Source organism: Nannospalax galili, unplaced genomic scaffold (assembly GCF_000622305.1).
Source record: "Nannospalax galili isolate Female #2095 unplaced genomic scaffold, S.galili_v1.0 scaffold471, whole genome shotgun sequence".
In the NCBI taxonomy this organism is placed as follows: Eukaryota; Metazoa; Chordata; class Mammalia; order Rodentia; family Spalacidae; genus Nannospalax; species Nannospalax galili.
Genome location: NW_008330333.1, coordinates 701,772 through 716,414, shown reverse-complemented (window position 1 = coordinate 716,414; position 14,643 = coordinate 701,772). Strand labels below are relative to the sequence as shown.

General features: G+C 49.8%; 1 protein-coding gene across 1 annotated transcript in view; it reads left to right on the top strand.

The window, feature by feature from the left end:
• Window positions 1-14,643, top strand: part of LOC103744860 (transmembrane protease serine 9) — an 18,819-nt gene continuing 4,176 nt past the window's right edge. The window contains exons 1-9 of the mRNA XM_008846710.2: window positions 1-127; window positions 570-732; window positions 1,836-2,107; window positions 3,044-3,207; window positions 4,361-4,624; window positions 12,267-12,390; window positions 12,486-12,512; window positions 12,751-12,919; window positions 13,473-13,756. Coding sequence (XP_008844932.2) covers window positions 1-127; window positions 570-732; window positions 1,836-2,107; window positions 3,044-3,207; window positions 4,361-4,624; window positions 12,267-12,390; window positions 12,486-12,512; window positions 12,751-12,919; window positions 13,473-13,756 — 1,594 coding nt within the window. The remainder of the gene's footprint in view (window positions 128-569; window positions 733-1,835; window positions 2,108-3,043; window positions 3,208-4,360; window positions 4,625-12,266; window positions 12,391-12,485; window positions 12,513-12,750; window positions 12,920-13,472; window positions 13,757-14,643) is intronic.

Genomic DNA, 14,643 nt, shown 5'->3' with positions numbered 1-14,643 from the left:
ATGGAACTCGTTCTGGCTACCATCCTATTCATCCTCCTTCCTGGAGCCCTTCTGCAGAGTGAGAGCTCCCCAGCTGTGTCCTACAGCCTGTCCCTCATGAGAGACAGTGGCATCAATCTGGATTCAGGTAGGATGGCACAAGGTTGGTGGAGGACAGGTGCTTCAGGAGGAATAGAGTGTAGGCTTAGTTGTTGTTTTCTTAGTTTTATTTTGCTTATTTTGGGTTTTTGAGCCCAGGTTTCAGGTAGCACAGACTAACCTTGACTTTATTATATAATGGAGTCTGGCCTTAAACTCCTGATCCTCCTGCCTCAGCCTCCCAGGTGCTAGGATCACAGGCAGGACCAGCAGGAGAATTAAGTTTGGGACAGATCCAGAGAATTATCTGATCTTGGCTCCTTGGGGTCTTATATCTGGCAGGTGTTGTTAACCAAGGCATTGGGGACTCATCTACACACAACTGGCCCATGCTGGTCGAACTACCAGGGGCTGTGACAAATGAGCGAGGTCTGAGGGCATATGGGGGGCAGAGTGGCTATGTGTTACCCAATTCTACTGATTTCTTGCAGTGTGTGGACGTCCTAGGGCATCAGGCCGCATCGTGTCGGGGCAGAATGCCCAGGTGGGCGAGTGGCCTTGGCAGGTTAGCCTGAGGGAATCTGGGGAACATGTGTGTGGAGGTTCTCTGATTGCCGAGGACTGGGTGTTGACAGCTGCCCACTGTTTCAACCAGTGAGTGTCTCCCCAGGGATCATGTGGGGTTGGGGCCAGCTGGACTTTCCTGTTCCAGACATTTTCATTCCTCAATTTGAACCATAACCTGCCTACCCACCATGACAGGAGATGAGGCAGGGCTGTATTCTCCTAGCATCTAGTCTGGCTATCAAGAATCAACTCTTGAGCAGGAGAGATGACTCAGTGGGTAAGAGTGCTTGCTACACCAGCACGAGGACCTGAGTTAAAATCCCCAGCACCCATATTAAAAGCATCTGTAACCACAGTGCTGGGGGTGGTGGAGGAGACAAGAGGATCTCTGGGAACTGCTGGCCTCCAAGGTAGCTCTAAGTTCAGGGAGAAACACCATCTCAAAGAACCAAGGTCAAAAATAATAGAGCAGGGTGTCTGACATCCTCTGCTTTCTACACATGCACAGGAGCATGCACCTGCACACAGATGCACACACACAGAGGGGGAGAGAGAGAGAGAGAGAGAGAGAGAGAGAGAGAGAGAGAGAGAGAGAGAGAGAATCAACTCTTTCTAGAAACATCCCTTGAGAATCCAAGGTCTTGTGTGTGTGTGTGTGTGTGTGTGTGTGTGTGTGAAGGCACACACATGCCACAGTGTGCATGTGGAGGTCAAAGGACAGCTTTGTATTTCAGGCCTCATCTTCTACCTATTTTTTTTCTTTTTTTCTTTTTTTATCCACTGCTGGTCAGCAAGCTTCCATTGTTTTTCCTGTCTTTACTTCCCATTTCCCCATAGGGGTAGGCTGGAATTACAGACATATGCATTGCCAGGCCTGGCTTTAAATTCAAGTCCTCTTGCTTGTATCCGAAGTGTACTTATCTACTTAGTCATCTCCCTAGCTCCTGAGAATCTAAGATCTTGATTGCACTACTTGCTAGCCAGACGGCCTTTGGATGGATGACTTGACTTCCATAATTGTGTTCCACACCTTGGAATGACCATTAATGGTGGCCATTAAAGGGGATGCTCAGCATTGTTTCCATGTGCTTAGCTCTCAGAAAAGCCTAATAATGACAGTAAGCCCCCTACATAAAGATTGTCTTTCTTTCCCAATCATGGGATCCCCCTGACATTTCCATTCTCCCCAGGGACCCGTCTGCCTACACAGTACTGCTGGTCTCCATCTCCTCCTATCCTGGGGTCAATGAGTCTGGGAAAGTGAGTGAGGTGGCTGAGTATATCAAGTATCCAGGCTACTCAGAGAAGGATGGTAGCGGAGACATTGCTCTGGTGCGACTGGCTTCATCCATCTCCTTTGATGACCTCATCCTTCCAGTCTGCCTCCCCAAACCCAGAGACCCCCTGGATCCTGGCACCTTGTGTTGGGTCACTGGCTGGGGGTACACTGCCATGAATCAAAGTAAGTATGTTTGAATCTGGTGGCAGGGTGGAGGGAGAATGGGTGGTGAATTCAGCAGAGGTCAGTCTTGACACCCTCCCTAGGGCCAGTTCCCAAGCTCAGACAGGACCTACATGGAGCCCATGTACAGGACAGCCACCACAGAGGGTGTATATTGAAATATTGCCACAGCAGCTAATCAGCAGCCTACTGCTGCTGGGCCTTAACAGTCCTCCCAGCATCTGATAACTAAAAGGACAGTACTGTGCCCAGCAGGGGGCTAAGGATTGCAAGTCTAACTTAGACCACATCCTTCCTGCCATCTCTGCTAAAGGGCCCTTCATGGTGTCTGCCAGGGCTCATTCTTTTTTTTTGGGGGGGGGTGTCTTTTTGAGACAGGGTCTCCCTGTAGCCCCAGCTGGCCTAGAACTCACTATGTAGACCAGGCTGGCCTCAAACTCACAGAGCCGCCTGCTTCTGCCTCCCAAGTGCTAGGATTAGAGGTGTGTGCCACCACGCCCGGCTGACTTCACATTTATAATGATGAGAAGAGTAGGGTCATGTAGTGAACGTGACTTGACCAGAGGCCTGGGTCTTGGGTCTTGAAGCCAAGTGTGGACTCCTCAATGTCCTGTGCCCACCATGTGCCCATCCCACTCCACTGTCCTGATGCTGGGAAGGAGGCTGAGACCCACAGAGTCACCAAACATCTGTGTGTAGCTATCTTGGGGAGGAAACTAACAAGTGTCCCCAGCTTTGTGATGTGAGGACAAATCTGTGTCCTCATCCTTGAGTCCATTTTGGCAAAGCTGATGGGGTTTCATGTGAGAAAACAAGGCCTCTACTCTAAGAAGCAGTAGAAATAACCCTAGTTACCAGGTCCAGTTAGGCATCTAGGGCTAACAGCGAGGGAATGACATGTCCCCTCCCCTGAATTCTGCTCTTTCTCTACCCCAGAACTCGTACCACCTTTTATCCTGCAGGAGCTGGAAGTGCCTCTCATCGATGCCCAGACCTGTAATTCTTACTACCAGGAGAACTCCATCTCCAGCCAGGAGACCATCATACATGAGGACATGCTGTGTGCCGGCTTTAAGGAAGGCGGGAAGGACGCCTGTAATGTGAGTGAGCCACACCCAGACAGCCCCATTCCCAGTGAGCAGGGTGGTCCTCTCATCACCCTGGGAACCTCCCAGGAGGGGTGGAGCATCTTAGAAACAGCAACAACATCAACAGACAACAACTAACACCACACACACAGACACACACACTTCAAAAAGAAAAAGAATTCCCAGATGCTGTCGACCTTTCAAATATCATATAAATATAAATATGATCAGAGGGCCCAGGAGATGGTTCAGTGGTAAAGTTCCTGCTTCACAAACATGAAGATGTGAGTTTGAATCTCTAGTACCCATGTAAAAACAAAAGCCAGATTTGATATCATATGTCTATAACCCCAGCAACTGGGGGGTGGTCAGAGACAGATCCTTGGGGCTTGCTGGCTAGCTAATCTAGCCAAAACACATGTTCCAAGTTCAGTGAGAGACCTGTCTCAAAAAATAAGGTGGAGAGTGATAAAGACATCTCATATCAACCTCTGGGCTCCACATGCTCACATGAGTGCACGCTCCCAATCTCCCCTCCTCTAATAAAATAAAATAAAATAAAAATGATCAGAGTGCTAAGGGTATGGATTGGTGGTAGAGCATTTGCCTAGCATTTGAAAAAACTTGGCTTCCATCCTCAGCAGAGAGAAAAGATCAGAACATTTGACTTCTGTAACCCCCTCAATATAATACTCAGAACCTTTGACCAGATTTTCATGAGGAGCAGGCCACTTTCAAGCTTGATTAGTTTTGTCTTTTTGTATTTGCTCTTCTACACACCCTGATTGCCAGACACCTTTGATTGTTACCTCAAAGAGATGTTTTAGATAGAAACAAATGAATAAATAAACCAAGGCAAGCAGCAGTATCAGCGATGTGGAAATGGCCCTTCTGTTCCCAGCTCTGAACACACAGCTCTGGAAGAAGTTTGCGTTTTACTTAGAGGCACCGTTGTTTGTTCCATTTGCTAGGGATCCCCTCTCCTCAGTTCTTAGACCAGCCATCTCTACCACCTTCTAGAAACTTCTAACCCATCAATCCTGTCTACTATGATGAAGAGAAGTCTGGTGGGACTGGGGTGAGGAGAACCTCCATTCCTCCCTATGCCAGGAGGATAGTAGGCTCAAGCAGTCCCAACACCTCTGGACCTTTTCTTTCTCCCCAGGGTGATTCTGGAGGTCCCCTGGTCTGTGACATTAGTGGTGTCTGGACCCAGGCAGGGGTGGTGAGTTGGGGATCTGGGTGTGCCCAACCCAACAGGCCGGGTGTTTATGTCAACGTCAGCATCTACACCTCATGGATTGTGAACAGGATGTGGAACTCAGATCCAGATGAAAGAAACTTCTCTCCCAGCCTTTCAGGAACCTCACTCTCTGGCCTGTTGTTCCTGGGACTGCTGGGTAGCATCCTCATCTTCCTGGGGTTTGCCTAACCTAGAATCTTATGATCTCAACTGCTATATTCTGAGCTCTTGCCCTCTCTCTGCTCCCAGATAGGAACAACTTCTCCCAAAGACTCCCTCCCCGATTTCCCCATGCCCTCCTTACATAGCCACCAGTGGATGTGTACCCTAGCTGTGCTCTATCCTCCAGGGACATTTTCCTGCCCCTCCCCCTATAGAAGCCTCCCAACCCCCATATTCCTCCCTCTTCAGACCCTTGGGACCCTCAGCCAAGCTCTGGTTTCCCTCTAGTCCCCATGGCCTGAGTTGCCTTTCACACTCCCTTGGGGGCCTATGGATTTCGAGGGGTGGTACCTCAGGCCTCTGCCCTCTTTCTTGCCCCACCACTCCAGGTGGAGCATGGGTTCAGTCACCTCTCAGGGTATCCTTCGGAAGCTTCTGTGACTTCTGGGACTGGGTTGGTATTTCTGCAGTGTATCATTGTCTGAAACAATAAAGACTGAATCCAGCAGGATACGTCTTCCCATTGCGTGGTTCCTCCCATGCCTATGAGCTGCAGCTTCCACAGAGCCCAGAAGGACACCCCCAAATACCTCCCACATATACAAACATCACCCACACAGTGTCACCAGATACTCAGCACTCCTGGTGGTACACAGCCCTGTTGCTCAGCAGGGGGAAGCCAAGAGCTGGAAACTCAAGCTTGCCCAGGCCCACGTGGCTCAACAGCCTTGCTTTTAGGCTTTTGGCATGGCAGAGTAGGGCATGGGGTGACTGCTAAAGTCATAGGTGGACAAGGAGGTTCCACCTAGAGGTCATTGGTAGAGCTGGAGTGAATCTCAGGGTCACTGGGAGGTATGAGACCCACTCCCAGGACTATGGGCAGGGTTGGAGGGCGGGCTCAGGCCTGGGTCTGCCTGGGCTGGGCAGGTGAGATGCTAGTTCATGCCTCTGGGTAAAATGGTGCTGGTGTGGTGACAAGCTGGGGTTGCTTTCAACCTCTCTTCTCCCCCAGCCCATCATTCCAGGGAAGTCTGGAGACTGACTGGGTTTATAAGACTACAGTTGGAGACCCAAGCTAAGATTGGGACCCAGGCAGGAACGGAGATGTGAGTGGGGACCTTGTCTACTTCCCTGAGATAGGAGGATGCAAGAGGTGGGGACAGACTGATCCTGTTTGAACACCCCTCTGGCACAGTGGTCACACTGTCCCAGGGCAGCCATGGCCTGTGAAATCACAGGGCCCCTCTGCTCCAGGCCCACATACAGATGACCCATCCCTGACCTTACTTGGCTCAGGGTTTCCTCCTCTGAGTCCTGTCTCTGTTGCTTTACTTACCTGGACTCAGGCTCCTCCCTGAAGCCTCCTCTGTCACAGGGTGCATGTGTCCCTATCATTCTTCTTGCCTCTTATAACAGGACTGTCAGCCTCAAGATCTGTCTCCTGCTGCCTGATCATCCCCAGAGATATCCACAGGATACCTGGGCCTCGTGACAGTCTGGCTACAGGTGGGACTGGAGATTGCAGTGATGATAGAAATGGGACTGGCCTGGCACACAGCATGCCATATGCACAGCCAACCCTGCATGAGGCAAATGGCTCATGCCTGTCTCTAGATTAACCATTCAGTCAGTTAGATGCCACCGTGTTCTGACTTCCAGGGACATGGCATGGCTACCATGTTCCTGAAGCTCCTCTGCTGGCCACGTCTGAGGTGTGCCTTTAAGATGCTGTGCTTACTGGCTGGGATATACCAGGGAAGAGTGTGGATGCCTCTCCCTCATGTGGAAGACCCTCTCCTGCACCACCCAGCAGGGATATGACCCCTAGCTGCTGCTGCCCACCTCCTCAGGAGCCCCATGGTGTGGTAGCCTAGTGAGACAGAGTTAAGGGGGGCAGGGAAGAAAGCGTTATCCTCCCCTCCTACCTAGAGGAACCTGAGGACCTCCAAGGGTCTTCTGAGCATCACATTCTGTCTTTCACTTCCAAAGAGCTAATATTGACCAAGGGCAGCTTAAAGAGTCAAAGCTCAGGAAGGGCCACTGTAAGGCAAGTCACTTCACTTGACCTGATCTCCTAGCTAAAGATCTGTAGCCCTGGGGACACTGACAGTCTTTGTGTTTCCATTTACCCTTTATTTCCCCCTTTTCTCCACCATCAACCCTTCAATTCATCGGATAATACCCAAGCTCACCCCACACAGAGCACAGAGGCAGGCAGAACTACACGTGAATCATCAGCTGAGAGCTTTCAGGGCTACACTCTTTAGTTCTGGGGGAAGTAGGATGGGTGATATGTAGGAGCCTATGGGGCTCATTTTTGTTTAGTCAGGGTGCGGTGGGCCCTGTGGAGGAGGTGCCATTAGTTCAGGGAGCTGAATGCTAGGAAGGTACCAGTCTCCACCACAGTCTTGGAGAGTCTGTGGCCCCCTAGTGGCTGAAGCAGGTGCAGAAATGACTGTGAAAGGACAGCCAGGTGGGGTGGGGATGTGGGGGGAAGGGCAGGGGCTGGAGCCAGCAGTGGAGAGAGAGCCGGGATGGAAGGGGCTGTCAAGGATGTGGATAGGGCCAGTGAGATGACTTAGCAGGTAAAGGTGCTTGCCACCAAGCCTGACAACTAGGACCTACATGGTGGAAGGACAAACAGCTCTTGAAAGTTGTTCTCTGACCTTCATACGCGCACACACACACACACACACACACACACACACACACACACGCTGTAATGATAAAAGAAAAAGGGCATGGGAGCTACCCCTTGGACTGCAGTCAGGATGGTCTCCCTAGTCTCTCAAGGTGGTGGCTGGCATTGTGCCTGAGTGGTGAGCGGAACTTGATCCTGGCATCAGGGAGTACACAGAGACTGGCTGAGACATGAGTCCTAGGGTGTTAATGGACATAAAAGGGACAGTTCTTGGGAGAACCTTGGTCCTTTATCATCCCTATGGATCTACCCTATCCTCTTGGGACCCATTCTGTCCCTGAGTGTCCTGACCTGATCCCATCCCTATGGGCCACTATTTGGAAATGTTTTTTGTTTGTTTGTTTGTTTTTTTGTTTTGTTTTTTTTTTTAAAAAAAACAAAACAAAAAAACCCAGGATCTCCCAGCTGGCCTGGAACTCACTCTGTAGACCAGACTGGCTTTGAACTCACAGAGATTCCCTGCCTCTGCCTCCCAAGTGCTGGGACTACAGGCATGCACCACCATGCCTGGCTTGGAAGAGCTCTTTAAAGCACCTCCTGGTGGGGTTCCTAGCTGCTTGTTCCTGCCTTGCCACAAGGCTCAAGGCTCAGGACTCCGGGAGAGCAGACCCAGTGACAGTGTATGGGCGGGTCTCGTGCACCGCGTTGCTGCTCGGGTCCCTGGCTCTCCACGTTGCTGGGGTGCACGCATGTCGCTGACGCTCTCTGCGACTACTGGATGCTGGCGACTCTACTGGTCGCTGCGCTTCCAAGCAGGTTCAGTTCCAAGCCACCAGGCACTCCCTCGAGGCTGGATCACGTGGGGAGGTGCGGGAAAGGCGAAAGCAGAATCTTCGCCAGTCGTTGTTTACGAAGGGTTAGACTGAATCGTAGGCAGTAAGACACAGAACTCAGCTCAGTCAGGTACAGCTCCTTTATTCAGTGACTCAGCTCAGCTCCAGGTCTTAGTGATTCAGCTCTGATTAATTAGGGGAAACCAGGATATTTTAAAGTGTGGTGGCAGTAGCAAAAGCCTTAGTTGATAGGTGCTTTGTAGGATGCCCCATTTACATGTGGTGGTGGGCTTCCATCAGGTTGCCAGACATTGCCTGATTATCACACAGGAAAAACCTGGCAGTTTCTTGTGCCAGACGCCATGTTTTTGGTAGGGCATCTGTGGCGGCCACTTCAAAAGGTGAGTCAGGAAGAGAGTAGGAAGGCACCCCGCTGAGAAAGGGAGTCTCTGCATATGAACGCGAGCGGACTTGTGGCTATCCGGACATGTAGAGACTGCTACCTTAGACAGCAGGGGTCCCCAACAACAGTGGAGTCCTGACTAGCCATCCTACCTGTTGGAGCTTCTAGTGCTGGGGAATTTACCACTCTGCCAACCCTATCATGTCCTAGGGTAAGTGGGGTTCAGGACACACAGAGGGGCACCAAACAGGCACAGACCCAGTGATGGTTAAGCTTAATTATCACCTTGACTGGATTGAGACAAGCTTAAGTTATAGATAGTAACTACTCCTCTGGGGTTTCTGTGAGGGTGCTTCCAGACTGTCACCAGGGTTCTGACCTAATGAATAACATAATCCCTCGATGGATTCATAATGTGATGGCATTATTAGGAGAGGATAAAAGGCAAGTGAGGTCTAGTAGGAGGAAGTTGTGTCACTGGGCAGTGTCTTTGGGGGCTGTATCTTGCCCTGGCCCCATCTTCCCTTTTCTCTTCTTCCTGCCCACCAGAATATGAACTACTATGCTCTGCTACACCCTCCCTGCCATGATGGATTGGCATCTCTGACACTATAAGCTGAAACAAATCCCTCCTCCCTCAGCATCTTTATGTTGGGTATTTTGATCATAGCTTCAGAAAAGCTAGCTAGTGCAGACTTCCTCCAGAGGCCACAGGCCACTGGGACACTAAGATGAATAACCTACTAGTGTCTTGTCTCCTCTCCTACTATTTCTTTGACCCCCCAACAATAAAGTTATTTATTTATTTATTTATTTATTTATTTATTTATTTATTTATTTATTTATTTATGTGTGCATGAGGTTGGGGAGGCACACACATCAGGGCACACATGTGGAGGTCAGAGGACAAGCTTTCCAGACTTGTTTTTTGGGTTCCAGGGATTGAACTCAGAAGGACAGGCTTGTTCAGCAAGTGCTTTTACCTGCTGAGCCATCTTGTTGGTCCTAGACAACAAAGTTTGTCAAAGGCAGTTTCAACCTTCATCAAGATTTAACCCATGTGAAAGGAGAAGGGGTACGACTTTGGGGGAGGAAGGGAACTAAAAGGAGGAGGGAGAGGGAACAGGAGAGGTAACCAGAAGAAAGACAAAACATCACAGTTTCACTCAACGTGGAATCTAGATTTCAAAATATAAATATATGGCATGAAAGCATCTTCCTATTTGGGAGAAGGAAGGAGACCAGTGGGCCAGGACAAGAGAGGATAACGGGGTAAAGAGGAACAAAGAACAATGCTATATACAGTACGAAAATGTCAGTGAAGCTGGGCATGGTGGCACACTTGAGAGGCAGAGGCAGAGGCAGGCGGATCTCTGTGAGATCCGCCTGGTCTACACAGTGAGTTCCAGGCCAGCTGGGGGCTACAGGGAGACCCTGCCTCAAAAAGACCAAAAAAACAAAAACAAAAAAAACACCCCAAAAAACAAAACAAAGCAAAAGAAAATGTCAGCAAAACTGTTTTTTAAAAATTTTATTTATTATTTTATTTTATGTGTATGTGTGTATCACCTACATGTAGGTAAGTGTACCCATGTCGTGCAATGCCTGAGGAGGACAGAAGAGGATGTCAGATCCCCTGGGACTGGAGTTACAGACAGTTGTTAGCTGCCGTGTGGGTGCTGGGATTCGAACCTGGGTGCTCTGCAAGAACAGTCAGGGTTCTTAACTGCTGAGCCATCTCTCTAGCCCCAATTGTTTTGTACATTAACAAAAAAATTAATTTAAAAATGAAGAAAAGCCAGGTGACTTCTGTGTGGCTCACAGAACATAAGCATTTTCTTTCCTGATCTCTGTATTCTTCTACATACCAGGCAGCTATAGGCAGTTGCTGTTCCTTAGAGTGTTATTTATTTATTTTTGTTTTTGGTCTTTTTGAGACAGGGTCTCCCTGTAGTGGGGCTAACCCTAACCCTAACCCTAACCCCAGCTGTCCTGACTCACTGTGTAGACCAGGCTGGCCTTGAACTCACAGAGATCTGCCTGCCTCTGCCTCCCAAGTGCTGGGACTAAAGGCGTGTGCCACACCTGGCGGTGGTGCATGCTTTTAATCCCAGGCAATCTCTGTAAGATCAAGGCCAGCCTGGTCTACATAGTGAGTTCCAGGTCAGCTGGAGCTACAGGAAGTCCCTGTCTATAATAAAACAAAATAAAACCCAAAAGATCCAACCAAACAAACACAAAGAACAAAGATTTAATACAGAGCATCAGGCTGAGCATCTCACTGCAGCATTATTCACAGCAGCAAGACATGGTGTCCATCAATGGATGAATGGATAAAGAAAATGTGGTATAGATGTATAACTGAATACTATTTGGTCATAAAAGAATGAAATCCTAGGGGCTCAGCGGATAAAGGCACTGGCTGCTCTTTCAGAGGACCCAGGTTTGATCCCCGGCATCCACATGGCAGCTATGAACCATCCTTAACTCCAGTCCCAGGGGAATCCGATGCCTTCTTCTCACCTTTTTCTGACCTATGTGGCACTGCACAACACGGGTGCACTCACAAACACGCAGACAATACATTCATACACATAAAATAAAAATTGAAAAAAAATTTAAAAAAAAATTGGGTCTGCAGAGATGACTCAGCAGTTAAGACTGGTTGCTGCTTTCCCAGAGGACATGAGTTCAGTTCCCAGCACCCATGACAGGCAGCTCACAATTGACTGTGGGATCCAATACCCACAAATAGCCTCAGAGAGCACCTACACACACATAGTATACACACACAAACACATAAATAAAAAGAAAATAAATCTTAAATTTTAAAAAATCTATCTAAGCTGGACATGGTGGCACACACCTTTAGTCCCAGCACTCGGGAGGCAGAGGCAGGCGGATCTCTGTGAGTTCAAGGCCAGCCTGGTCTACATAGAGAGTTCCAGTCCAGCTGGGCTACAGGGAGACCCTGTCTCAAAAACAACAACAACAACAACAAACTCCCCCCCCCAAAAAAACCTACCTATTGAAAGGGAATCTATTGATAGTCGGTACCATATACACGTGCACACATACACCATTCTATAGAGTATGGTAGCATCTCAGCACTGGGAAGACTAAGGCCAGAGGGTAGTAATTTAAGTTCAGCGTGAGCTACAAAATAAATCACTCAAAAAGAAAAAAAAATAGAAAAAAACAAAAAGAAAATAGAAAGAAAAGTAATATACCACCCCCCGCCTTTTGGTCTTTTTGAGACAGAGTCCCTATAGCCCCAGCTGTCCTGGAACTCACTATGTAGACCAGGCTGGCCTTGAACTCGGAGATCCGCCTGCCTCTGCCTCCCGAGTGCTGGGATTAAAGGCGTGCGCCACCACGCCCAGCAACAAAATAAAAATTTTAAAACGATTCACCGTTGTGGAAGGCTACGACAGCACAGCCTGTAGGGAGCAGGCAGCCTAAGCTGGTGGAGAATGTTCCTGGCTGGTTCTAGCTGGCGTTGACCTTAGATGTGCTGCTCATGGGCCTTCCGGGGGCGCCCCTGGCTTGAGGGTCTTCACTTTGGTCCTGGAGGAAGTCGTGGGCGGAGGACAGAGGGCCACAAGGGAGGCAGCCAGCACTTCTGAGCTCAGATGAGCCCAGAACTGCTCACGCTCCCTGCACCCTATCAAGAGCTTTGATAGATATCCTGGGAAGATAGTGCGAGGGCACTATGGTCCCCAAACAGCCCTGGAGTCCAGGGAGCTGCCTCTTTCCCAGTGGGCGCGGGACTGGCACAGCAGGAAGTAGAGGGGGTGCCAAGTGGTGGGAGAGGTGGCCATGGGCGCGCGGGGCAAGACGTTGGTGCTGCTGCTGGTAATGGTGGCGATGGCGGTGACACAGTCACCGTTGTTGCAGGATTCCGAGAAACCGGGTGAGCTTATCTGGGGGTGCTATTGTGGGACTGGGGGTGATGGGTAGATGGGGAGGTGGAGATGAAGTGGAGCTCACTTTCTTGCTTCCACCCAGAACTACAGGAAATCGACCCATTGTCAGGTAAGGTGCTCAGGACCTGCTTCTTGCCTCCTCTCAACTCCTCCTCTCCTTAGCCCCAGGATCCAGAACTCATGGGTGTTTGATAGTAACGGGCCCCTCGGGTACTACCAGATGCATGAGGATCTCTAGGAACCCAGTGGGTTCCTAGGAAACCCCTCCCCTCCACGTGCCCGGGGCTACAAGGGATGGGGTGGGCCAGTCTCAGCCCAGCCATAGCTGGGTCTGATCCTCTTTACAGGGCCCTGTGGCCACCGGACCACCATTCCCTCACGTGTGGTGGGTGGTGATGACGCAGTGCTTGGGCGCTGGCCGTGGCAAGGGAGTCTACGCGTATGGGGCAGCCACATATGTGGAGGGACTTTGCTCAACCGTCGCTGGGTACTTACAGCTGCCCACTGCTTCCAAAAGTGAGTCTGTGGTGGAGCAAGAGTGGTGGAGGGGCAGGGAGGTCACTGACCTCAGCCTTGAGCCGGACACCTAGGTGAGCATTTCAAGCAGATATAGCAAAGTATTATACTGAACCTCAGGTGTGGCTGTGGCTGGTTAGATCCACAAGGTTTTACATTGGTGCCCCTGGAGGGAGCCCTTTCAGATCTTCTAGAATGTTTTTTCTGGACATTCCCATGCCCTTTTGGGTGTATTGCCTGATTTCCTTCCCTCCCTTCCTTAAATCCTTCCCAAATAGCCTCACACTGGTCCCCACATCTGCTCAGCCTTTTGAGGGGGCTGCACAAAGCTTCCCTTGGGCTCAACTTGTGTCTTTAGGACAGCTCTAATAGGTGACAAGACTCTTCTGCATCTCCCATCACAGTGCCCAGGAACAAGGACTGTGTGTGTGGCCTGTGTTGGGTGATTCCTACAGGGGCCCTCTGGCCCATAAGTACTTGGTATTGTTGTTAAGGATGAACAAACACCAGAGAGGAGCCTAGATGGGCTGACTGCTCTCTCCTCCCCCGACAGGTATAATGATCCTTATGAATGGTCAGTCCAGTTTGGTGAGCTGAGTGTCTCACCGTCTCTCTGGAACCTGCAGGCCTACTCCAACCGTTACCAAGTGGAAGACATCTTTCTGAGCCCCAAGTACCTGGGGCTGTATCCCTATGACATCGCCCTGCTGAGGCTGTCCTCTTCTGTCACCTACAATAACTACATCCAACCCATCTGCCTCCTGAACAACACATTCAAGTTTGAGAACCGAAATGACTGCTGGGTGACTGGTTGGGGGGACATCGGAGAGGATTCAAGTGAGGCTGGAAGCAGAGGGGTCTGGGAGAGGGGCACAATCTTTGTCTCCTGTTCCTCCACACCAGTCCCAGCAGCCCCTTCCTGGACTCTGTGGCCTCACTGAGCCCCTCTGCTCACTTATTCCCACTTGCAAGGAAGGCAGTGGAAGGCTTCCTTCCTTTCCAAACAGGGTATAGGCTAGAAGCCAGAGATGCAGGTTGGCCAGGCCTACAGAGGTGGGGCTCTCATAGGGCCTGTGGGAGGGCTTCTGTGTTGCTTTCTTTATGATAGTTCCACTTCTGCAGCCACTCCCATGAGTATCAGTGAGTAGGCTTCTCCATACCTGCTCCGTACACCCCAGTTCTTTTTTTTTTAATTGAATTTTTGTGTATTTCATACAGAAAATTATCTTTATATCCCCTTCCCCTTTGGCACCCTCCCATAGCCCCCCCCACTGGAGTTCATACATTCTATCATTTGTGTTAAGGCCTATCATGTAAAGTTAGTGTCTCCAAGATGTCCCTCAGTGCAAGTTCATCCACTGGGATCTAGTCAGCCTATCTAGAATTCCTTCCTTTAGGAAGATCAGCTCTTCCTCACTCAGCAGTAATCAATTGCCAATATTTCTTCAGCTGAGATTGGGGTCAGCTGTCCATTTCCCTAGTTCAATGCTGGATTTTTGTCTGAATTTTCATGGGTCCTGTGCATACTGACACCATACAAGCAGGATTCCAGGAGCTTGTAGGACTCTATCTCCATATGGTCTTGCACTTCTTCCCTGCCTCTTAAAATCTTTCTTCCCCCTCTTCTGCAATGGTCCCTGAGCCCTGAGTGGGAGTAGTTTAACATAAGAATCCTGCTCAAGTACCAGAAATCTACAGACTCTCAATCTCTACACTTTGGCCAT